The sequence below is a fragment of the Bos indicus genome, chromosome 18 (genome assembly GCF_029378745.1).
Source record: "Bos indicus isolate NIAB-ARS_2022 breed Sahiwal x Tharparkar chromosome 18, NIAB-ARS_B.indTharparkar_mat_pri_1.0, whole genome shotgun sequence".
NCBI classification, from domain to species: domain Eukaryota; kingdom Metazoa; phylum Chordata; class Mammalia; order Artiodactyla; family Bovidae; genus Bos; species Bos indicus.
In genome coordinates, this window is record NC_091777.1 from 63,513,620 (window position 1) to 63,538,076 (window position 24,457).

Here is a 24,457-nt window from a genome sequence, read left to right on the forward strand (position 1 = left end):
CTCCAAACTGACTGGAGTAATTAGTACACCTCCCAGTGATGTGCCAGGATTCAGCATACTCAGCATTTTCTCCTACAGTTGTTTTCTCTTCCCTCATTTTATCTTTCCCTCTCTTATAGATGAACTAGGATATTTTGGCATCTGGTTTAATGGAAACTGGGGCAAAAAGTGGAAATTATCTAACCATGATGTTTAATATAAAGGACAAATCTGTACACATGGGGGTCATCAGTGAGGGGCCGGCTGGATCAGACTCGCTTCTTGGGGAAAGTCAGTCTGCTCCTTACTTCCCAGCCTGCCTTCAGCACATTCACCCGAGCACCTTGAGGTTGGCCACGAAGAGAGTGTTTACACTGAAGAAACAGACAAAAACCACAAATCTGGGCTTTTTACAAAGTAGATATATTGCTAACACCATTTACCAGCACAACACCTGACTCACTTCAAACGACAACGTGTTTGTTCACACTGACAGTGTCTGCAGAAACGACACCAGGTGCCATCTGACGAGGAGAGAGGAGCTTGAGGGGTCCAGAGGGGGGTTCAGGGAAGAGTTTAGGATCTATCTGTTCCAAACGGGGCCCCACTTCCACCCATTTATTCAGTTACTTAAACGACGTTCTGTTTCTGAGAAGGGATGGAGGTCATTGCGCACACCAGAGACGGCGGGCATTAACAATGAGGCTCACGTCCTCCATGAGAGCAGACAGAGCCTGCAGGCGTGCAGCATGAAGACCCACCTCTGCCATGTGGGATGCACCTCGGGCTGGGGGTGAGAGGAGCCGAGAGTTGGGGCGTCCTCCCCAGGAGGGAGTGGGCCCCGGTGAACAGAGGCCGAGCCCCCCGGGGACACCCAGGCCTCCTCCCGCCCCGCGGCGCGTCCCTCCCGCAGGGTCTCTGCAGACAGCGCACCCAGCACGCGCCGCAGAGGCTCTTCCAGAAGCTCCCAGGCCGGAAGCTTGCATCCTGGGCTCCAGCGCTCCAGGCGGTGCGGGGCCCTCGTGTTCAGCTCTGGGTCACGTCTCGGGCTCCTCCGCGGTCGTGCCGAGCCTGGCAGAGCAGGACCCCGAGGAGCAGCAGGACCGAGGCCGCGAGGCCCATTCGGATGAGATTCTGCACCGTGTAGTCTGGGGTGAGGGCGCACAGGTCAGCGCAGGCCCATCACTCCCGAACCCGGGTGTGGGCCCAGGGCACCTGCCTCCCGGGAGATGATGTGGCCCCCAGCCCAGCCCTGTAACAGACTTTGTCTTACTCACCACTCTTGGAGTCTGATTTGTTTTGTGGTGGGCTGATACTGTCAGGGGCTCCTGAGAAGCATAAAGTGAGTGGTGTGGGTGAGGAGTTGGGGAGACCCCTCTCTTGGTTCTGTGTCTTTCCCTGTGGCGCCCCATCCCCATGTGAACTCATTTTGACTGTCTCAGGCATTTCTGAGGACAGGACTCTGAGCTCAGACAGGACAGCATCTGGCCCCTCACCTGAGACCACAAACTCGAGGGGATCAGTAGGGTGTGACAGCTCTGGCCACCATGGACCCACCACCCCCTCCCTCACTGACTGCTCTGGGGGCCTCCCCCCTGGGAGAAAGGAGCTGATCCTCAGAGCTCCTGGGGGTCAGGACAGGGGCTGCCCTCCCCCAGGCTGGGCCCTAGCATCCCCCCTTGCATGAACCCCACCCTTCATCCATGTCTCATTCCCAGGAGCCCCACGGTCCCCCAGGACACCAGCTGAGCCAGGGCCTGTCCGCTTGCTCCCTTGGGGGCCACGGGCTCTGTTAGCCCCTCTCTTGTGCTGCTCTCTGGGCGAGGGGCCATGAAGACTGGAGACCAGAGGAGGGTGGGGACCGAGGGCTCTGGCCTTGAGTCCTACTGGTTGACCCTGAGGCCTGTGTAGCTCAGCTCCATCATCAGGAGTGGGTCTGGACGCCCGGGATGAGGGCAAGGACGGGCAGGGAAGGGAGGCCTCTGGCTCTTTCCGGCCCCCTCAGAGTTGATCCCCACCTTCTGTGACCCCCCACTCCCACTCAGCCCAGAGCTCCCCTGGGAACAGGGCCCTGGCCTGACCCGGAGGACGCAGAGGACCAGGGCTGGGCCCTCACCTGAGACCTGGAGCTCCAGGGGGTCGCTGGGGATCGACAGCAGGTGAGGGGCGGTGCTGTGTGAGCTGTAGCACCTGTAGGTCCCACTGTGGGCCGAGGTCACAGCACGCAGGGTGAAGTTGGCCTGAACGGGTGGAGCCGGGTCCTGCAGACGCAGGTGCTGGGGAGCAGCGAGCGACCCCTCCTTGGACAGATGGAAGGTGTCTGACCGGACCTCAGAGCGACACTGCAGGGTCACATTCTCTCCCTGGGGCACTGAGGCCCCCGGGCGGGCCGAGAGGGAGGGTTTCCTGTGCATCCCTGGGGGGGACGGGGGTGATGAGCAGAGAGCCCCTCCCCACACCCCGGACTCTGAGCAGGGGGCCTCCCTGTGACCCTCCCAGCTCCTCTCAGCCCGTCTGTGTGCGTCTCCTTAATCTCCGTGCCTCTCACTCCTGTTTTCACGTTCCCCCCCAGACCCCTGCCCCACCTGGGCCTCTGCTCCAGCACCCTCTCCCCGGACCCGTCACCACCAGGGCCGACCCTCGTCCAGCGCCCTGAGCAGACAGTCGGGACATGGGCCAGGACAGGGGCCCCTCACCCGCAATCAGGATGTCCAGGGGGGCACTGGGAGCCGACCACGAGTAGGAGTTGTGTCCGATGTAGCATCTGTACTGGCCCCCGTGGGCGCGGCTCACGCGGCCCAGAGGGAAGTCGGGGCTCTGCTGCCCTTCTAGACGGAGGGGCGGGCTGAGCCCCTCGTCCTTGGTCAGAGCGAAGCTGCCAAAGCCGGCCTCTGAGCGACACTGGAGGGTCAGGTTGTCTCCGGCGAGCACGAGCAAGCCAGGCTGGGAGGACAGGGAAGGTGCCCGGGACAGGCCTGCAGACAGGGCATGGAGGCACAGGGCTGCACACCAGCCCTGCTCCTGGGGCTGCAGAGAGAGCTGTCCCCACTCCCTCCCAAGGCTCCCGCCCACGTCCTGCCCCAGGATCCCAGTGTCCCTGCCCCTGTCTCTCCCAGGGCTCATGGGGCATAAGGCTTAGGTCAGGGGTCTGTCTAGGAAATAGAGGGGCCTGGGGGCCTCACCTGTGACCTGGAGATGCAGAGGGTCACTGGGGCGCGACCACAGATAGGGCTGAATGCTGGGAGCATCATAGCACCTGTAGGTCCCCCCGTGGGAGGTGGTCACGGGGCCCACAGGGAACACAGCCTGCTCCCGCCCCTGGTTCCCATAGCTCCTTGACGTCTTGTGTCGGAGCGGGTCAGCGCCTCCCTCCTTCAGCAGATGCAGAGAGCCCGCTGCATACTGTGAACTGCATATGAGGGACACTCTGCCTCCTGCGGCCACCACAGGGCTGGGCTGGGCAGACAGGGAGGGCGCCCTGTACACTCCTGGGGGCGAGGGGCTGTGTTAAAGGGGGACCTCCACCCAGTGACCCCAGGTGTGCGCTGGGAGGGGAGGGGCCTCCTGAGCCCACACTCTGCTCCTCTGCCCATGAGGAGGCTCCCATGGGAGGGACCCAGGGACCCACCCCTCCGTCTTACCTGTCACCACCAGGGGCAGGGGGTCACTGCGCTCTGACGAGCGGTTTCTGCTCTGATATGCACACTGATATTGCCTGGCATCACTTGAGCTCGAGGATGCAAAGTGGAACCAGGCCTTGTTCCTGGAGCCCTGAAGGGCCTTAGCCTCCCAGTATACAGAGTCCCCCTCTTTATACAGATGGTAGACATCAGCCAGCAAAGACCCCTGACACCAGATGGTCACAGGGCTCCCATGGGTGACCATGGTGCCTGGGTCAGCCCAGATGGAGGGTTTGGGGAGAACCTCTGGAAAGGAATCAGACCCAAAGAGTCAGGGTGCCTTCTCCCCCAGGTTCCCCAGCTGTCACCCAGGCCCCTCCCAGACGGGCCACCCGCGGCCTTGACCCACTGTGCTCCCCAGTGACCAGTGGTGGTGGGTGGAAGCAGGAGGTCTTGGGGCTCACCTGGTTGTCCCTGGTCCCACGGGCCCCAGCACATCCCTGGAAGAGAGTTCCCTGTGAGCGCCCGGCCCCACCACACGTCCTGGACACTCCAGGTCTGCTCTGTGCCCTGAGGGCTGGGGTCAGATCCAGCCTGAGGACATTCCCCTCTCCCCCAAGAAAGTCTGTCCCCACAGAACCTCCTGCGTCCTGGGGCCTCTCAGGGACCAGATGTGGGAGGAGAGGGGTTTCCACCCCTCCCTTCTCGGAAGCTCACCAAGGCAGAGAAGGGCGGTGAAGGTCAGGGTCGTGGTGCTGCCTCTCATGGTCCCCAGCAGAACAGGTGACCTACAGAGACCTCAGAGCCCGCAGGACAGACAGACGTACTGGGCGTGAAGGTCCAGGCTTGGTGGCGCGTCTTGGGTTCCTTCCAGAAAGAGGAAGAGCCCCACCCTGCTCACTCTGCTCGCCCTTCCCAGTGGAGCCCAGCAGACAGCAGGCTCAGGAGCCTTCCAGAGCACATGGGAGTCTCACCAGATCCCACCCCAAAACCCAGAGAGTAACATGGTCCCTAGACAGGAGGCTGAGGTGCATGGTGGGGCCTAGCTCAACATTGGTTACTTTTTTTTTTTTTTTGGAAAAGGCTTTATTATTTCCATTTGGTCCAAGGCTTGGAAGATGGCTCTATAGTGGTTAACAAGCTGCCTCTTGGTTGCAAAGAGAAGCTTCCTGGAGGACGCTCTGACCCCAAAGGGGCTCCTCATAAGCCGCTGGGCTCCAGAGGCTCCTAGCGGCGCTTTGGAGGCTGAAACTTTGCAGGAGAAAGCCATCCAGCCCCACTGGGGACCAGCTGGCCTGCAGCGCTGGTCAGGTAGGCACCCACCGTCGTGGTGAATTTCACCCACTTGTCCAGGACATGGCTGCAGGAAGTCACGGAGCTGGAGTCGGGTGGGGAGGACCCAGGGCCTGCGGGTCCATGAAGGCCTGGCTCAGGTTCTTTGCTAGCAGGGCAGCCCCACAGCATTTGGGGTCTGACCCCCTCGTCCTGCCCTGGACGGACATCCTAGAAGAGTGTGTGGCTGCAGTGCTGGCTCTGCAGTTTCCAGGGAGCTCAGTGCTCCCCCGCCCTGGCTCCCCGTTTCTCCCCCGGTCCACCGGGAGACGGCCCGCCCTCCAGACCCACCTGGTCCTAGTGGTTGGAGAAGCCCAGAGAGAGGTTGGGGTGGGAGGCGGAGGCTGCATGTGGACCGGGCGGCCAGGAGTTAGTCTCAGGATACTGGGAGCTCACGGGTGGCCGGCGACAAGGAGCCGATCTCTGCAAATGGCCTTGGCTGGTCCTGGGGGCTGAGGACATCTGGTTGGTTCCAAGGTTGCCACTGGAAAAATGGTTGGAGGGTGGTCGGAGGCTGGAGAAAGGGGCGTCCCTGGGCCTATTCTGTCTGAGCACGGTGGAAGGAGAGACACGTTCTAGGTGCTGCCCAGTGCACTGCTTTGGTTCCAATTCTGCTTATGCTTTTCATGGAAACGGTGTGACCTTGAGTCGCTTCCCTTTTCTGAGACTCTGAAAATGCAAAGTTCCTCCCTCCCTCCCTTCCTGTCTTCCTTCCTTCCACCATCCAGGCCATCAGCCAGTGTTTACTGAGCAGTTACTATATCCAGACATGAGATTCTTTGGTGAAAGTGACCAGTTCCTTCCCTGGACTCAGGGGGGTTCTGATGATGATAACCGACAGTGTGCACATTTAGACAGTGAATACGGTGGCTCTGGTTTTGGTCAGTTGTAGAGAAGGGGAACCACAGAGGGCAGCAAGACCCAGTAACTGGTGGAGGTCCAGGAAGCTAGTGATGGCAAGTGGGGGCTTCCTGGAGAAGGAGAGACCCAGACTGCTAGTGGGAGCACAGGAGTGGCGAGGGGCCAGGAAGGGGGAGTGGGTTTTCCTAAGAAAAGGAGTCATCCAGATGCTGTGCCCTGGTCACACAGGGTCTCATGCTCCCTGCGAGTGTGCCAGGATTGTATCCCTGAGGCAGTAGGCTCATTTTCAGGGAAGGAAGGTGTGAACACACAGCTGTTACTGAGACGGTCACCATCCTATAGGGACTGGACTCTCGGAGGATGGTGATGGTGATAAACGGTGATACAGCGCCAGTGTCAAGTCGACCAGTAGGTGATGAGTGGATCAGTATCTAGGAGGTTTATCGGGTTTTCTCATGTAAGCCATCCACAAATCCTACAACAAAATATATGCACAGTTAAATGGGATGAGTCAGGAAGACTTGCTTGTCATTATCATGGCTTAGAAGAAGTCTTGTCAGAAATCAACTGATCATGTGTATAGGTTTATATGTTGGCATTCCAAGCATCAGTGTGTCTCTTCTCAAGCCAGCACCACTCTGTTTTGATTACTGGAACTTTGTAGTAAGTGTTGAAATCAGAAAGGGTGCGGTTTCCAACTTTGTTCTTACTTTTCAAGGTTGCTTGGCTACCGTGGGTCTTTCTCAATGACCTTGACTTCAGAGAAATGACTTTCTTTTTTCTGCAGAGATACCCTTTGGGATTCAGATAGGGATTGAGTTAATTCTGCAGGACACCTTGAGAGTATTGTCCTCTTTACAACATTAATCTTCCACCCTACCATCCTGGAGTGTCTTCCCATTAATCCAGCTCTTTTCAGATGTTCCTCATGAGATGAAAAAACTACAGTGTGTAATTATTGCACCTCCTTTGATAAAGTCATTCCTGTGTATATTTCTCTTTTGGAAGCTGTTAATTTTCACCTAAATGAGTATGTTGAAATTGGCAGCCTCACTTCCTGGGGATGTGACTTTTGGGAAATGGGGTCTTTGCAGTGTCATCATGTTGAGATCGTACTGCAGGGGGAGGGTCCTCCTGTGATATTTTAGGTGCTCCAGTTGGATGAATTGAAGAGGAACATGGAGAGGATGCCGGAGACAACAGAGAGGCACCAGGAGCTGCAGCCGTGTGGAGTGGAGGAGAATGATGAGAGGTTCTGCCCCAAACCAGGGGGTGCCTTGGCCAACAGACCCTGGAAAGAGGCAGTCAGGATTGTCCCTAGAACCTCCAAGGGACACCCTAATGCTGGGCTTCTCCCAAACTGTGATCAAATACACGCCTGTTGTCTTAATCCTCCCAGATTGTGGCAATGTCCCCCCCGGCCCTCGGACACTAGTACAAGGTGGAAGAGTATTGTGCTGGCAAGACAGGGCTCTGAGGTCAACAGACTGGGCTCATTCCTGGACCTGCCCCGCTCTGTAGCTCTGAGCCCGCTGCCTGTTCTCCGAACCTCAGCTTCCTCAAGTGAACACATGGGTGACGGTAGTCACATCTTCCTGAAGCTTATGAGGGGGACCAGATTGTCCCCTGCCTTGAAAACGTCACACAACTACAGGTCACTTTGGCGTCTGGAGGAGATTACACATTGCCGTGGGATATTTCCCCGGGGATCCTGGGAAACTCAGCAATACGACCTGGTCCTGGTCCCTACAGTACTTCTAGGCGACACAGTTTGATGGGATCTGTGGTGGTGGTGGGGGGGGGGGACACGGGCCCCTGTACAGCCCAAGGACAGAAGCAGAGAGCGAGGGAGTGGGCTCGGGGGCCCTGCCCTGTCTGCGCCACCTCCAGTGACACTTTCTGTTGGGGCACTGGCAGTGCCCGTGCTTCAAGGACTGGGGCGGCTGTCCTATTCAGGAGGCTCAGGGTGCCTGGTGCTGCTGGAGCTCGGGGCGCCCCTCTTTCCCAGGCCTGAGTCATCACCTGCTCTGCTGTACCGCATGTCATCTGAGGCCCCGTTTTCCCCGGGGCAGCGCCTCATCATCTGGCTGGACTCAGTGATGCCAATTGGGCAGCTGAGGTCATGGTGTGTGGAAACACGCTGAGAGTGTGTGGAGTGTTTGCCATGACTGCTGGACGGCCACTTTGCTATGAATTGGTCCCTATGCAGGGGTTGGCTTTCCCCAGCCTGCTTCAGCCCCACCTCACTCAGGGGTGAGAAGCTAGGGAGGGTGATGGAGCAAAGGGACGGCTCATCAGTAAGGAGCTGCAGACAGGAGTCAGTACCCATGTGTCAGAAGGGACAGGACTGCATTCCAGCAGCCCCTGAGCTTCCCTCTGACAGCTCCCCCGCCCCCTCCCCAGTGTGTAAGGACCAGGAGGTCACGTGGGAGCTTTCCGTCCTCTAGTCCTAAAATTTGGCAAAGTTCTGCCTCCCCAAGTAACGCGTTTTGTCCCTTTATGCCCGTGTGAAGTCGCTTCAGTCGTGTCTGACTCTTTGCGATCCTATGGACCATAACCTGCCAGGCCCTGCTGTCCATGGGATTTGCCAGACAAGAGTACTGGAGTGGCTGCCAGGCCGTCATCTGTCTCCTTTTGACTTTTATGCAATGGAGATCCTCGTGCACACACTTACAGCTTTTCTTCACTCATTAAGTAACATGCCTGAAAGTTGGTCTGTATTACTGTGGCAGTTCAACTTTTCTCTCATATAGAAGTCCGTTGCAGGGCTTCCCTGGCAGTCCAGTGGTTAAGAATCCACCTTCCAATGCAGGCAACATGGATTCCATCCCTGGTCAGGGAACTAAGACCCCAAGTGCCGAGGGGCAATTTAAACCCGTGTGCTGTGACTACTGAAGCTCGCGCTCCCTGGAGCCTGCCCACCACAACTAGGGTCTGCAGTGAAAGATCCCACATGAGGCAACAAGATCTGACATGCTGCAACTGGAACCTGACACAGCCAAATAGATCAATAAAATATTTTTTAAAATGAAATTTTAAAGCTCCATCGCATGTATACACCAAAGCATTCATGTTTGTGAGGTTGTTTTCTGTGATCTGTCTGATATGAGCGACCCTCTGTCCTTACTCTCCTGCATGTGTACTGGTGGTTAGGCACAATTTCCCCCTCGGTTACATAACTCTGGGTGGGGGCTGTGTGTCTCTCCCTTTTAACTGATGGTTGTTATTTCCTCCCCAAATTACTGAGGCGATTTGCACTCCAAGCTGTAAGGTATTGGAGCCAAAGTGCTCCATGTTTTCTCCCGCAACTGGTACTTGCATTGTTTTCTCTTTCCCTCTCGTCTGAATGGATTAAGGTTTTGGCATCTGATTTCATGGAAAGTGGGGCTTGAAACTGACATGGAAATGATCTAACCTAACACAAAGGACACATCTGTGCGCGTGGGGCCATCAGTAGGGGCTGGCTGGATTAGACCCGCTCCTGTGGGAAAGTCAGCCTGCTCCTTCCTTCCCACCGGGCCTTCAGCGTGTTCACCCAGGCTCCTTGAGGTTGGCCACGGAGAGCGTTTGCACCAAAGGAGACACACAGCTTGCACACCTGGGCTCTTTATAAACTGTTGTATTCCTTAGCCGTTTACCAGCAGAGCACCTGGCTGTCACTTCAAACGCCAGGGTGTCCCCTCGCAGTGATGGTGTCTGCAGAAACGACACTGGGTGTCACCTGATGAGGAGAGCAGGGCGTGAGGGGTCTGGGGGGTTCAGGGAAGAGTTCTGGATCCATCTGTTCCCAATGGGGCCCCACCTTCACCCATTTATTCAGTTACTTAAATGAAGTTCTGTTTCAGAGCAAAGGGATGGAGGTCATTGCACACACCAGAGACGGCGGGCATTAAAAATGAAGTTCACATCCTTCATGAGAGTGGACAGAGCCTGCCGGCGTGCAGGGTGAGGACCTGCTCCTGCCATTGGGATGAGCCTCAGGCCCGGGGGTGGTAGGAGCCGGGAGTCGGGGCGTCCTCCCCAGGAGGGAGGGGGACCCCTGTGAGCAGAGGCCGAGCCCCCAGGGGCCTCCTCCTGCCCCCGCGGAGCATCTCGCGTCTCTCCCCCAGGGTCTCTGCAGACAGCGCACCCAGCACGCACCACAGAGGCTCTTCCAGAAGCTCCCAGGCGGGAAGCTGGCATCCCGGGATGCTGCGCTTCGGGCAGTGCGAGGCCTCGGTGCTCAGCTCCGGGCAGCATCTAGGGCTCCTCCGTGGTCGTGCCGAGCCTGGCAGAGCAGGACCCCGAGGAGCAGCAGGACCGAGGCCACGAGGCCCATCCGGATGAGATTCTGCACCGTGTAGTCTGGGATGAGGGCGCACAGGTCAGCGCAGGCCCCGTTACCCAGAACCGGGGTGTGCACCCAGGGCACCTGCCTCCCGTGAGAGGACGTGGCCCCAAGCCCAGCCCCTGATGGGGACAGTGTCCTCATCCCCACTCGCAAGTCTGACTGCGGTGCTGGGGAAGGGTGTCAGCGGGGCCCGAGTGTCCTGAAGAGAGGCTGTGGGTGGGCCATGTCCTCCTCGGGAGCCTCCCGGGGCCTCTCTATCTTACTGTCTCAGACGTTCCTGCTCAGGACCCTGAGCTGCCGGAGCTCAGACACCACAGGGTGGGGCCCGCCCCTTAGCTGTGGTCTGTGGGGTCCCGGGGTGGGGGCCGCCCCTGAGCAGTGGTATGCGGGGTCCCATGGACCCACCACCGCCCACCACAGGCGCTCACTCAGCCCTCTGTGTCTGCCGGCTGGACTCTGCCCAGGGAGGGGGCAGGATGGGGTGGGGCGGGCCTGCTCCTCCCCAGACTGACCCCCCATCCAGCAGCCTCAGGCCCCTGCAGCCTGTGGCTCCCAGGCCATCTCTGCCCAACTCCCCGCCGGCCCTTGACGATTGAGGGGCCTTGTCCCCCCACAGAATCTCAAAGCGCCCTGGGGTGGGCTGTCTCCCCTGAGCACAGAGCCTCGAGATTCCCCAGGTTCGGATCTGGGTCTGTGGCTGGGAGACTGGGTCCTGGGAATAAGCCCAGGAAGGCGTACGCCGGGCTGACCCAGGGTCCCCACCTCACTCCCCTCTGCCATGCACGGCCCTGTGGCCTCCCTGAGACCCTCACACTGCCCACCTGGCCCTCCGAGACCCCAGTGTGGGAAGAAGGGGCAGGGCGCGGGCTCCGAGGCCCCTCAAGCAAGGGGCCCCTCCCTCAGCGCCCCCTCCTCCACCACTGCCTAAGGCCCCCTCCTCCACCACCACCCTGCGCTCCCGGGGCAGAGCCCCGAGCTGCTGAGTGAGACGGACAGACCTTGCCTCACCTGAGACCACAAGCGCCAGGGGCTCACTGGGCTGTGACAGCAGGTAGGGGTCTGTGCTGAGTGAGCCGTAGCACCTGTAGGTGCCCCTGTGGGCTGAGGTCACAGGGCTCAAGGAGAACTCGGCCTGGTACCGCCCGTCTTGGTCCTTGGAGCGCAGACGCAGGGGGTGATGGGCTGCCCCCTCCTTGGACAGAAGGAAAGTGTCCATCCTGTTTCCTGACTGACACAGCAGGGTCACATTCTCCCCCGGGGCCACTGAGGGGCCCGGCTGCACCAAGAGGGAGGGGCTGTCTCTGAGCCGTCCTGCAGAGAGGAAGGGGGTGCGGGCACCGGCCCAGGTTCTGAGCGAGACTCCGCGGGCCTCTCTGGCCCCTCAGTGCTGTCTCTGTTTCTCCGAGTCTTTCTGTCTCCTCCCCGGGACCCCTTCCCCTGGTCCCAGCATCACCCCTGGGGCTCCCCAGTGGGGCCTGTGCAGAGTCTGGTCCCCGACTGACCCGCTGTCTCCTCACCTGCCACCAGCAGCTCCAGGGGCTCACTGGGGGCCGACCACTCGGAGGAGAGGCCGTGTCCACCGTAGCATCTGTACCGGCCCCCGTGGACGGTGCCCACAGGGCCCAGGGGGAAGTCGGCCTGAGCGAGCCCCCGCTGGGGCCTCTGGGCAGGGCGCTGGGGGAGGTCCTGTCCCCCCTCCTTGGACAGAGCGACTCTGGTATAGCCGACATCAGAGTGACACCTGAGGGTCAGGTTCTGTCCAGAGGTGACGACAGGGCCCTGCGGGGTCAGGAGGGAGGGCTTCCCAGACAGCCCTGGGGAGAGACACGCACTCGGTTGTTGGGACCGCTTCCCCTGTGGACCCCCCTCTCCTGGCCCGGCCTCAGGCCTCGCCGTGTCTCAGTCTCTGTGTCTATCCTGTGAGCCCCACGCTCCTCTCCCCACCCTTTCACAGGGGCTCCCCTGGGAGCAGAGACCCCAGTACATTGTCTTGTCTGCACAAATGTATGGGGTCAGGACGGGATTCCTCACCTGGGACCAGGAGCTCCAGGGGGTCGCTGGGGGCTGACCACACCCGGGGGGTGTGCCTGTAAAAGCCGTAGCATCTGAACGTCCACCCGTGCCCGGGGGTCACGGGGCCCACGGGGAACAGGGCCTGGGTCTGCCCGTCGGGGCTTCGCTGTCCATCCAGGGTCCAAGAGACCTCGTCTTCTCCTTTCTTGGTCAGAAGGAATCTGTTAAATCCCCGACGGGAGCCACACTTGAGGGTCACGTTCCTTCCCAAGGTCACCACAGGGCTCGGCAAGGCTGAGAGGCTGGGTTTGCCGTAGGGTCCTAGGAAAGAAGGAGGCAGCTGGTTCCGTGGGGCCCCCACCCTCTCCTCCCCTCCCCTCCCCAGGGCTGGGCTGTGAGAGGGACAGCCCCTGAGAGCAGACCCCCTTCTCGAGGGCAGAGCCTGAGGCTCCCGAGTGTCCCTCACCTGTCACCACCAGCTCCAGGGGGTCACTGGGCTCTGACCAGCCAGTGGGGGTGCTGTAGTAGCACCGATAGCTCCCTGCGTGGTCCTGTCCCATGTGTAGGATGGAGAACTTGGCCTTGTCCCGGGGCTCCAGGGGTTTCTGTCTGTCCCAGAGGACTGAGGTTCCCTCTTTATCCAGATGGAACTCCAGGGCCCCCAGGGTCCCCTGGCACCAGATGGCCACAGGACTCCCCCAGGGGACCACAGAGCCCGGCTCAGCCCAGATGGTGGGTTTGGGCGGGCGGGAATCCCTGGAAGGAAATCAGAGGCAGGCTCACCAGGCGTCCACCCCAGGCCCCAGCTCTCAGCCCAGACCTCCCAGACTCCCCCTCCATGAGCCCCGAGCTGCCCTCCCCCTGCCCACAGCCTGGGGGTGACCCTTGTCCCCACGAGAGGAGGGAGCCAGGCCCTGAGACAGACTCACCGGCCTGCACTTGGGTCCTCAGGCCTACACTCAGCCCTGGAAGAGAGCACCCTGTGAAAGGTCTGCCCTCAGATCTGAGCAGTGCCTCTCCTCCCCGGGAGCCTCCTGGGCCCTGGGGTCCCCTGACGGAGTAGGCTTGCTGGGGGAGGTCCCTCCAGACCAGGGCTCCCCCTGCGCCTCCTCATCTCACCGAGACAGAGCAGGGCGGGGAGCACGGGGGCCATGGCGTGTCCTCCCTGCGGTCCAGGCTGTGAGGATGGAGGAGATCTAGGTGTCCTCTGGACAGACAGAACACAGGGTGTGTCCTCTCCGGGGCTGGTGCTTCCTGTCATGCGATTGTCACATCAGCATCCCCGCAGGAAGGGACCCACCCTCCCCAGAGCCGGGCCCTAGTTTCTGCAGGCTGAGGCTGGAGTGGGCAGTGGGTTCGACAGACATTTCAGACCACTTCTGGGGCCTCCCGTAACTCTAAGCTGCCCTAAGCCTTCCTGGTCTGATGGCTTTTCTCCCCCCAAGCATCTGCACCTATTTCTCGGTGTTGGCCATGTGCCTGGCTTAGAGGTACGTCTGTGGGCATGACAGATTCAGACCCTGAGCCTGCAGAGTTCAGACTGGCAAACAAAGAAGCAAACAGCGACGGCCACCAAAACCCCCTCAGATACTCTGTGTGTTTGCTTCCTGTGGCTACAGAGCAGCTGCTGGAAGTCACCGCGTTAAACTGACACAGTAATTACCTTCCATTCTGGAGGTCAGAAGTCCAAACTGGAAACCCCGGCATTAAAACCGCAGTGTCGTCAGGCTGCGTTCCTCCCAGTCACTCGGGGGAAATGTCTCCCCTCACCTTCTCAAGCTTCTACAAATGACCCTCTCCCTGGCATCACCCCTCCCATCTTCAAAGCCGGCAGTCACAGCTCTCCAGCTTCTGCTTTCAAGTCACATGTGTTCTGGCTGTGTCTTCCTTGCCTCCTTGTTTCACCCATAAGGACCTTGGTGGTGACAGGGGACCCCCTGTTCCCCGGATAATCCAGGACTGTCTCCCTATCTCCACCACTGAGAAGGCGTGTTAGGGGATCTGAAAGGGAAATTCAAGGCTCATCCTCAAATAACTAAATGATGATAATAAACACATGACTCACTCTCCTTCCCCATGGAGTGGGGCTGAGCAGGGTGACGAGTGCTGAAATCACAGCGACTCTCCTGCCCACCCTGGACTGATCAGAGGGACAGGATGACAGAGCCTGGGAGGCCACGCTGACCATGAGGATGCCATGGGCAGGTGCCTGTCACCCCCAGCGTGCGTTTCAACGCTGAAATTTTCACCAGAAGTCGAGCAGCTCTTCCCCTACATGTCAGTATCCAAGGCCGTCCCACAGAAGATGTCAGAATCCTTTTTGTTCAGCAAACAATTTCCGCCCATCATAAACCCAGACATGTGCTCCAGGCTTGGTCCAAATGTGCCATGAGGTGATGAGAGCCCAGTGCTGGGCTTAGGGCTGGGCGGTCAGAAGATCAGCGGCTCCTGCCCGAGGTCTGAGCCCCTCCTGGTCTTGAATGGCTTGTGTTCATCTCGAGTCTCTGGCTCAGGGCCACCTGTGTGGACACAGTGAAGTTTCCATCAGTCTCCCAACCAGAGACCCGGGCTCCTCCCCTCACAAGGGTGATGAGAGCGGTGCCGGTGCTGGGTGCTGGGCGCTGGGAGAAGGGGAGCCGCCGAGAAAGGAGGCATGAGGCACACAGCACAGGAGCCAGGCCACTCTGGTCAGATGCGGGCTGTGCGCTGGGGGCGGAGTACCAGCCAAGCTGTGCTGTCCTTGTTTCTCCTTATCAGGGATTGCGGGTGCACTCGGCGTGCCCTGGGTTTCCCCAGAGTGAAGCTGTGGTTTGCCCTTTGTGGTCAGTCACTGGGGTGCGGGGAGATATTGATACTCTGAGAGTCTGAACATACCACGTTCCTCATTAAACATTCACTTAATAATTTTAGCAGCTACTGACCTTATGCTGTAGCCACATGTCTTCTCCCAGAGCATCCGTTTGCATGTAAACCACACTGTGTATAATACCCCACTGCTTTGAAATGCCTGAGGAATACGGCTGATTCTTTTTTTGTTTCTTTTCCCAGGCTAAGGAGATGCACCTAGGCTTTCTTACTGCCTCATGACTCAGAGGCTCTATTGTGTATGTGCTATTTAAAAAAATGTTTTTAAAATTTTTTAATGTGAACCAATTTTAAAGCCTTTGTTGAGTTTGTTGCAATATTGTCTCTCTTTCTGTTTTGGCTTTTTGGCTGTTGGGCATATGGGATCTTAACTGCTCTACAAAGGATAGAACCCGGGGCATTGGAAGGCGAAGTCTAACCATTCGGCCAGCAGAGAAGTCCCTGTGTGGTGTGTTTTAACTTCTGGTTGAGCTCATCCCTTCTGCCTGCATACTGCTTCTCTAGTTGTTATACTGTCATACTGCTTCAACTAGTGTTTCCTAGTTGTTATTTTTCCATATAAAGTTTAGTATCAATTTGTCTAGTTTTTGAAAAAATGCTTGTTAGTGCATTTTGAAGACTGGGGCTCATTTATAAATTAGCTGAAGAAGAACTGGCATATTTGTCATGTCCAAGGATGCTGTCCAAGGATCGGATGTAGCTCTTCACTTCTTCAAATCTGATTTTTGTACCACTCAGGAATGTTTGAAAGATAGACACTTACATGGGCTCAGTTTTGCACAGTTTGTATTACATTCATCCCTTGGAATTTTCCTCTGCTGTTGTTTTGGTTGTTCCTACTCAGGGGAAGCTGGGATTTCTTTGTGGATCTGAAAGTGGTTGGTTCATAGAAATTAATTCTATAGTGACTACAAGTCTGACTTTTTGATGGCTGAGTGACTCTCACTGCGGTGTCTCGAGGACTCTCCAGTCCGCTTCCCTCTGCTCCCTGCACCACTCAGCCCCCCTCCCCTCTCCCTCCCCCTCCCCCTCCCCTCCCCCTCCCCCTCCCCTCCCCCTCCCCCTCCCCTCCCCCTCCCCTCCCCCTCCCCCTCCCCTCCCCTTCCCCTCCCCCGTCCCCTGGTGGCCCAGCTCCCCGGGGTCTACACATACAAGTTCTCCCTGGTGTCCAGGGTCTTGCAAGAACTGTCTCATCCCTCCTCTCCCGCTCTGTTTGCCCCTCAATGTCCCCACCAGAGAAGAACACATCGAATTCCTGTGAGGACAGGGTTTGCACTGCCAAAAATTCAGTGAAAACAAGCAAGCAAAAACAAGTGGTGATGGGCCTGAGTCTTCTAATATTCCCCTTTTTTTGTTTGTTTGTTTGTTTTGGCAGGGAGGGGACAACTGGCCTGGTTTCCTGGCACCTAGAGAACAGTGAAAATTCTGTGTAAATGCAAGAATTGTAAAGATATGTCTAATTTGGGGAGCCTGTAACAGTACAAAATAAGAATCTAAAAGTGTAAAACCATCATGAAAACAACAGGAATGAGCTCTTTCTCTGTGGCCAGGATTCGGGACGTTTCCTTAAGGGCTGATGGAACCAGATGACGCCCTGACAGGCAGCCCTTTGGTTACTGCCCGTCTTCCCATTGGCCTTCCAGAATGTTCTCGCATGTTGCTCCCTCCATCTAGCAGGCCAGCTCTCCTCGAGGCCCCCCTCATCTGGGCTCTGTGCCCCTAGTCGAGGCAGGGGCCCAGGCCACTCCCAGTGCATTAACTGCTGCTGACCTCTGAGGCTAGACTTTCAGCAGTTTCTACTGGTACGGCCTGAAGTGACCTAGAGTTGTGGTCTGATCTAGGAGGTTAGTAACCATCGCTCCGCTCTGTTCTCCTCAAAGGGTGAGAAGACCATCTGACTTCCGAACTGAAACGCTGGTTGGGAGGGAAAAGAGGAAGTAGGGACTGAAAGAGGCATTGTCTTCCGGTCCAGAAGGCAAAGATGCAGAGGGTTTTGGAAGGGGTGAAGTCAAGTTCACAGACTGGATTCAATCCGTTGAACAGAGGTTTTCAAGCATGTGTTTTTAGCCTCTGGTTCAGATCCCTGTGGTGACCTGCCCTTTCGTTTTTGACGTGGTTGATGGCTCTGTAGGTGTCAGAACCACTTTCAGCCCGACCTTGAAGAACGTAGCCATCCCTGGGACGATTCCAAGCAGTGGGGAACAGAAGCCCATGAATACATTCCCAAGTGTCACTGCCTTTGGAGGGAAGACCCTGCAGGGCGTTCTCTACACTCTCCGAGGTCCTGGTGGAGTCCCCTGCCATCACCTCCTGCACGGACCTCAGGCTTCTCTACCAGGAATTCCTTTCCTTCACACTCTCCCTGCCCCACTCCGCCTTCTTGCTTCTCAGATAAACTACCTACACTTCCATCCTTGTCTTGGGTCGTGCTTCCAGGGTAACTCACAGCAATTCGGGGACTGGAAAATGCCATGAGGTGTTTTGGGTTTGTTTTTTCCAATGACATCGTCTCTTCTCTGACTGCTCAAGATCACTCACCTTAACCGCTCCATGACTTGCTCTTTTGTTCATCCTTCACCATTCAGCAATCTTATCCCTGTTCACTAAAGAAATATTTAAGCATGTCAACCCATGGCCATCCCAGGAAATGAGGAGATAAAATTGAGAAAAAACCCATGTATTCCCTGCCCTCAAGCAAGGTCTGGTGTCATAGAAAAACTAAATGAACAAAACAATTACACAGATAAGTGTTTCTAGCAAGATCTGTCATAACCAGACTCAACCTGAGTCTGGATGAAGCAGGCATAGTATTAACTCATCATAGATAGAAACATGATAGGTAGATAAATAGGTGAATTGATTGATAAGTAGCTAGATGATGCATAGACACTTAAATATATAGATAGTTACATAGACACATAGGTAAACAGCTACACAGAAACATACATAGCTATATAGATAAATACACAGATACGTGGTTACATAGATACATGGATAATTACATAAATAACCAGACCACAAGGTCGGGTATTGGTGGAGAAACTTCCCTGCACCGCTTCTGGTCCTAACAGGCTGACAGTACTCAAAGCGCTCATTTCCTCGCTCAAACACTTAGATTTCCCAGCGCAAAAGGAGAAAGAAAACTCTCCTGTCAACATCACATTGTTCCATCAGGAGGCGCCCAGACAGGCTCTCGGTCCCACCTCCCTCACGCCCTCCGGGGTAGGTGCACACCTCAACTGTGAAGCTTGGTCTCTGCCAGCCCCCACCCACCCCACTCCCCGTATCCTGTGACCCTGGGCTGCACTCTCCACACTCACCCTGCCTCCCAGCTGGCTCAGATCACTTCTAAACCGAAAGCCTTCAGTCTACAGGTGTGGGTGAACTAAGGAAACAATTACGTTTGTCCAACGTGGGTGGGCGGGGCTTATTGGACCGGCGAGTGTGCAGAGAACCCGACGGGTCTGGGACGGTGGCTGGATTCTTGCCTGCACCCCACGGGGCTCACAGGACACGGGCCCTATGACGAGGCAGGGGTGGCCTGGTGCCCCCGCCCCCTGAGTCCTACCATCACGACACCCAGGGGAGGGGCCGGCCTTGTGAGGAGGAGGCTGGGGAGGGGGGTCCGACGCAGAGGGAGGGAGAGACCCGGGGTTTCTCAGAGTCACAGACCCAGAGAGGGGCTTGTTGAGCCTAGGGCACCAAAGCCAGGCTCACAGGCAGAGCTGGGTGTTCAGGAAGGGACCTCCTCGGGATGTTGGGGTCAGCAAGGCAAGGTCTGATAGAGATGGAGGCAGTGATGTCCTGTCCGAGGGGTCAGTCTGTCCAAGCGCTCAGACCTGTGGCCGGTCCCAGGCCTTGCTGCGTTCAAGCCCGCGGGGCCCTCAGCCCCAGTGGTTGCTTCTGTTCAAGGAGAAGACAGCCAGGCTGTTGGTGTCTGAAATCCTTCCCAGCATCAAGGTCCTCGTGCCTTAGGAGTCTTGACCCAAGCCCCACATCTGCCCAGACCACCCACCTTGCGCCCCCAGCCCAGCTGACCAGCTCCTCCAAGAAAAAGGGAACCCAGGAAAGGGGCGGCGTGGCCACCGCAGAGGGCCCCCGGCAGGCGGCAGGAAGCCAGGCTCTGCGGTCAGTCACTGTCCTCTGAAAAGCACTTCCCTTTCTGCATGAAAACAGCCATCCGCCTCATTTCCTCCCTCAAATCAAGATGAGATGGGCCACACACCCTGTGTCGAAACTCACCCATGTGCAGACACTCAGACAAGGCAACCCTGCCCACCGTTGACTGCCGACCAGACCTGTCACTCATTTTTAAACCATGTCACCCCAGGTAGGAAAGTCAGTGGGGGGGCGGGGGGGGGGCATTATTGGCAGAGGGCAGGGCCCCGTGGAACCTGCCACAAACCTATGCATGTTGTCATGGAAGGAGCATGCATGCAAGGTGCTGTGGGTGGATTTTTAAGTGAAAAAGCAGTAAACGTGGCCTCTCAATTATTTTTCTTGTTGGGAAAGAAAACAATGATACATGTGTTCAAAAAAATGGGATGCATGCATGCTAAGTCGCTTCAGTCCGACTCTTTGCGGCCCCATGGACTGTAGCCCGCCAGGCTCCTCTGGTGAGATTCTCCAGGGATTCTCCTCCATGGGATTCTCCAGGCAAGAATACTGGAGTGGGTGGCCATTTCCTTCTCCAGAGGATCTTCCCAACCCAGGGACTGAACCTGCATCTCTTACATCTCCTACATTGGGAGGCAAGTTCTTACCACTAGCGCCACCTGGGAAGCCCCCCCCCCAAAAAAGGGGGGATAAATAATAACAAGAGTTTGCATTTGTCTAGCTCTTTCTCCACCCCCTCCCCTTTTTTGGCTGAATGTTGTTACCTTTACTCTGTGGTCTGGTTCGGATTCAGATTCAGGAAGCGACCCAACCTCACTGTCACCCACATTCTGCCCCCAGACCTCCTCAGTAGGTTCTGTTCTCACCAGCTCTGAGGGTTCAGACAACGTGGTTGCTTATTCAACAAGCCCTGTTAGAACGTGTGTTGTTGTTGTTCAATCGCTAAGTCATGTGCGACTCTTTTCAACCCCATGGACTGTAGCCTGCCCGGTTCCTCTGTCCATGGGATTCTCCAGGCAAGAATACTGGGGTGGGTTGCCATTTCCTTCTCCGGGGGATCATCCAAACCCAGGGATCGAACCCGTGTCTCCTGCATTGGCAGGCTGACTGTTTACTATCTGAGCCACCAGGGAAGCCCTTATGATATCCCATCTATTATTCAAACTGGGTGTCTCTTCATTAAGTCATTCAGATTTTGAATAATTTGATTCTAAACTCGCCACTAATCACTAACTCTAAAATTATTTTTTAATCGAAGTATAGTTGACTTGCAATGTCACATTAGTTTCAGGTATTACAAAGTGAAGTGAACACCTGAAAAGTGACTCGGGCATGTATCTTTTTCAGGTTCTCCTCCGTTATACATTATCACCAGATATTGAATATAGTTCCCTGTCTCTACAGTAGGTCCTTGTTGTCTCTCTCTTTTTTTATAATCTTGTCTATTGATCCGTGGCTGCACTGGGTCTTCACTGCGGTGCGGGCTTTCTCTAGTCGTGGTAAGCAGGGGGCCCTCTAGTGGTGCGCGGGCTTAGTTGCCTCGCCGCACGTGGAATCTTCCCAGACCAGGGATGGAACCCGTGTCCCCTGCACTGGCAGGCGGATTCTTAACCCCTGGACCGCCAGGGAAGCCCCGGATATCTATTTTATAGAGCAGTGTGTGTCTGCTAATCCAAGTCTCCCATTTTACCCCCTCCCCTAATCACTAGTTCTTTATCATGAGGCTCCAGGTTTTGATAAGAGATTCTGTCAGTGAGCGCTCGGAACCATTAGAACAAAACACAAACCCCTCCGGAAAAGGAATTTTTATACAATTTTCTATGATTCTTGACTTTTTTATAATTCAGAGAATCATTCATTTTGACTATTTTAACTTTTTATCATATTATGAATCAACATACCACCTTTCTATTCATGGGGTCGCAAAGCAGGACACGACTGAGTGACTGATCTGATCTGATCTTTCTGGAATCAATGGTTTCCCACTGATGGGACTCTGCTATGTAAAACCAAAGTGCCGTTAGAGGCCTTAGTGGGGATGGCATTCCTTAGGAAATTAAAATGTGGAGATGTTAGATAGTACTGCAAATAAATGAATGTATCATCATTGGCATGTATTAATTTTGGGTGAGTGTGCATATGTGTGCAAGCCCATGTGTGTGCATGTATTTGTGTGCATGGGTGTGTACACATGTGTGCATGTGTATGTAGATTATTAGCACTGCAGTTCAGTAGAAGAAATGAAATGGAATTATTTTTAATTGATTAAAAGAAATTAATTAATTAATTTTAATTAATTAAAAGAAAATTAAAATTTTTAAGTTAAATTTATTTATTTTCAGTTGAAGGGTAATTGCTTTACAGTACTGCATTGGTTTCTGCCAAACATCAACAAGAATCAGAGAAATGGCTTTTTTGATATTTATTTATCTGGTTGCGCCAGGTCTTACCTGCAACACGAGGGATCTTCAGTCTTCTTTGGGACACGGGATTTTCGGTCTTCTTGCAGCTTGCAGGACCTTTGACTGTCCCACGTGAACTCCTAATCGCACCATGCGGGGTCTAGCTCCCTGACCAGGGGTGGAACGCGGGCCCCCTGCATCGAGAGTGCTGAGTCCTACCCGTCAGACCAGCAGGGAAGTCCCTGAAACGTCTTTACTTGTCTGGCACTGATCTGGTCCCCGGAGCGGCCCCCGCTTAATGGCAGCACACACACACACACACACACACACACACACACACACACACCCTGCCAGAGTTTTATACTTAGCCCCTGCCAAGCAGTATAAACACACCCCGTGGCATTTATTCCACCTCGGTGTTTCCCTGTCAACGCTCCACCAGGATGGTACCCAGGGGAGAGGGAGCAGTCATTGGCACCACAGGGAAGACTCCGGGCCCCCGCTGGCACTGCGTCCGAGCTGACCAGCCATGCGGGCCTCGCTCACAGGCTGCTGGAGGCTGACGTCTGCGGGCGCCGGTCAAGGGGGATCCATCCTCGCTCGGCTCCCTGGGGGCCTGGGGACCCTTCAGGTCATCGAGGTGAGCTCTTCGTCCCCGGGAGCTCAGTGTCTGAGCATCTGTCCCTGCCCTCTCGCACCCAGGCGACGTCTCTCCTCCCACCACGAGGGGGCCCACTGTGAGCCCCGTCACTCACCCCAGTGAACACACCGGAGCGGGCAGGGTCGGAGCGCGAGGTGGAGCCTCGCTGCCTGACCACGCAGCACTGCCCGGCTCGTCCTCCAGGTGGCGCCCGAGGGCCTCAGAGCGGTAGGGGCCGCCCTCCCCGCGGGAGTGTCCTTGCACCGCAGGGCCCTGAGTCCATCCCCGGCTCGGGAGGCCACGGGATCAGGAAGAAGAGACTATCCCTGACTTCGTGTTTCCTGTCCTCTCTCCGGGCCAGTCTTCTCTTCCCACCTGCTTCCCAGGTGGGAAAGGTTTTTCTTTTACCTTTGTCTTTATTTCTCCTAAACCCTGTCTGCTCCCCACTGTGGGCTGGACTCATAAAAATCCTTTTCAGTGGGGCAGACAGCACCATGTCAACCATCCATGAACCGGGCGGGGGCGTAGAATATTCAGGAACGTCTCCAGGAACGCCAGCCCTCCACACTTCTCTCTGCTAAGCACCCACCTGTCGGCGAGTCTGCCTGAGGTCAGGGTCATGCCATGTTTTAGGAGAAATGCACCATTCTAACTGTGATCATTAACATATGTGTCAACCTGCCTGGGCTAAGGAGCCTCGAGAGCTGGTAAAACAGTATTTCTGGGCGTGACTGCGAAGGAGACTCTGGAAGAGATGAGCTGAGTTTAGTGGCTGAGAGAAGGGGTCCACCCTCACAATGTGGGCATCTCCAGCCCTCAGACTCAGAGCCCCTGGTTCCCGCCTCCCCAGCCCCAGGCTGGGCCTGACACCTCCGCCCTCCCGGTCTAGGCCTTTACACCCACACTGACGCTGTCACACACCCACACTGATGCTGTCACACACGCACACTGACGCTATCACACACCTACACTGATGATGTCACCCGCTTTTCTGGGTCTGCAGCAGGTCCTGGGGCGGACTCTCCACCTCCTGAACCCTGAGAGTCTGTTCCCGTGATGGCCTCCTCTCAGAAATCCCCATACAACTGTGTGATGACCTGTCCATCCTGGAGAGTCCTGAATAATACGGTAATGGTGGGAAAATAACAGACAGAGACAGAGAGGAACACAGAGAGAGGCAGAGAGAGAGTGAAACAGGGAAACAGCACAAGAATGGAACCGGAGGAAACAAAGATGAAGACCACCGAGTTAGGACGCAGGTCTCTGCAGGAACTAACCACGAGTGTGAATAAGAAATGAAAGATCAGTACTAATAATGAGCTGGGGGCTGGGCACCCTCCTCTGAGCCAGGACAGAAACCTCCTGGCTGTCCAGATACAGCCCGCCCTGAGGTCAGGGCAGGGTGTCAGGTGTTCACGTAGGTCTGTGGCCCCGTCACTCAGAGCTGGCTGACCTTGGGCAAGTTATCTAATGTTTCAGTCCCTGGTTCTTGCAAAAAAGGGGAGGAGAGAGTAGGACATTCTGTGGAGGATTCTTACCAGGGTTAAATGTGCCAATGTTTGTGCAGAACTAAAATAGCCATTTTAGGAGCTGGCTGAGGAGAAGGAAATGGCAACCCACTCCAGTATTCTTGCCTGGAGAATCCCGTGGACAGGGGAGCCTGGTGGGCTGCTGTCCATAGGGTCACAGAGTCAGACACGACTGAAGCGACTTAGCAGCATCAGCAGGAGCTGGCTAAATCTAGGATGAATTATTAAAATATGCTTAAAATGTATAAGGACATTTAAAAATACCAGGCCTGTAAGAGGCATGCAGGTTTCTTGTGCTTCTGCTGCTGCTGCTGCTAAGTTGCTTCAGTCGTGTCCGACTCTGTGCGACCCCGTAGACAGCAGCCCACCAGGCTCCCCCATCCCTGGGATTCTCCAGGCAAGAACACTGGAGTGAGTTGCCATTTCCTCCTCCAATGCATGAAAGTGGAAAGTGAAAGTGAAGTCGCTCAGTCGTGTCCAACTCTGTGCGACCCCGTAGACTGCAGCCCACCAGGCTCCTCCGTCCATAGGATTTTCCAGGCAAGAGTACTGGAGTGGGGTGCCATTTCTTATGTTTCTATTAAGAACTAAAAACGAAAATATTGATAACTGGACGCTGCCGCCCCCTAGCGGGATTTTGGGGTAAAGTTTCTGTTTTAATCCAAGTGGGCACCACAGTCTGACCCCATTAAGCAGGGCGGTGACCACGCACACCGCCCAGTGGAATCGCTCTCCTGGCTGGTTCTGGGGTGGAGGGGGTGTCCGTAGTT

General features: G+C 56.1%; 2 protein-coding genes across 6 annotated transcripts; both read right to left on the reverse strand.

Moving 5' to 3' along the window:
* Nucleotides 1-381: 381 nt before the first annotated feature.
* Nucleotides 382-5,527, reverse strand: LOC109573021 (leukocyte immunoglobulin-like receptor subfamily A member 2). 3 transcript variants are annotated; one of them, XM_019980222.2, is made up of 9 exons: nt 5,223-5,527; nt 4,317-4,466; nt 4,064-4,099; nt 3,621-3,905; nt 3,162-3,467; nt 2,676-2,954; nt 2,096-2,395; nt 1,257-1,307; nt 382-1,127 (listed from the first exon to the last, which is right to left on the reverse strand). In XM_019980222.2, the coding sequence occupies exons 2-9, from the start codon at nt 4,363-4,365 to the stop codon at nt 1,006-1,008; spliced, it is 1,428 nt and encodes a 475-aa protein (XP_019835781.2). In that variant the 5' UTR covers nt 4,366-4,466; nt 5,223-5,527; the 3' UTR covers nt 382-1,005. The 3 variants fall into 3 exon arrangements, with proteins under 3 accessions (XP_019835781.2, XP_070627894.1, XP_070627892.1); XM_070771793.1 differs by lacking the exon at nt 3,162-3,467; XM_070771791.1 differs by having other exon boundaries at nt 4,317-5,527.
* Nucleotides 5,528-8,225: 2,698 nt separating this feature from the next.
* LOC109571858 (leukocyte immunoglobulin-like receptor subfamily A member 6) lies at nt 8,226-18,160 on the reverse strand. 3 transcript variants are annotated; one of them, XM_070771796.1, is made up of 11 exons: nt 17,539-18,160; nt 13,799-14,654; nt 13,255-13,389; nt 13,061-13,100; nt 12,602-12,891; nt 12,154-12,456; nt 11,640-11,936; nt 11,131-11,433; nt 10,411-10,425; nt 9,933-10,136; nt 8,226-9,513 (listed from the first exon to the last, which is right to left on the reverse strand). In XM_070771796.1, the coding sequence occupies exons 2-10, from the start codon at nt 13,803-13,805 to the stop codon at nt 10,015-10,017; spliced, it is 1,512 nt and encodes a 503-aa protein (XP_070627897.1). In that variant the 5' UTR covers nt 13,806-14,654; nt 17,539-18,160; the 3' UTR covers nt 8,226-9,513; nt 9,933-10,014. The 3 variants fall into 3 exon arrangements, with proteins under 3 accessions (XP_070627897.1, XP_070627896.1, XP_070627895.1); XM_070771795.1 differs by lacking the exon at nt 10,411-10,425 and having other exon boundaries at nt 8,227-9,513; nt 13,065-13,100; nt 17,539-18,157; XM_070771794.1 differs by lacking the exon at nt 10,411-10,425 and having other exon boundaries at nt 8,227-9,513; nt 13,065-13,389; nt 17,539-18,157.
* Nucleotides 18,161-24,457: the final 6,297 nt, after the last annotated feature.

Coding starts and splice junctions, on each gene's coding strand:
- LOC109571858 (XM_070771796.1), bottom strand. Junction 13,101..13,254: donor CCCCGCCCTGCTCTGTCTCG/GTGAGATGAGGA, acceptor GCTCTCTTCCAG/GGCTGAGTGTAGGCCTGAGG. Junction 12,892..13,060: donor ACCCAAGTGCAGGCCGGTGA/GTCTGTCTCAGG, acceptor ATTTCCTTCCAG/GGATTCCCGCCCGCCCAAAC.
- LOC109573021 (XM_019980222.2), bottom strand. CDS start 4,365: ATGAGAGGCAGCACCACGACCCTGACCTTCACCGCCCTTCTCTGCCTT. Junction 1,308..2,095: donor CCTGGAGCTCCAGGTCTCAG/GTGAGGGCCCAG, acceptor TATGCTTCTCAG/GAGCCCCTGACAGTATCAGC. Junction 1,128..1,256: donor CAAATCAGACTCCAAGAGTG/GTGAGTAAGACA, acceptor CCCTCACCCCAG/ACTACACGGTGCAGAATCTC.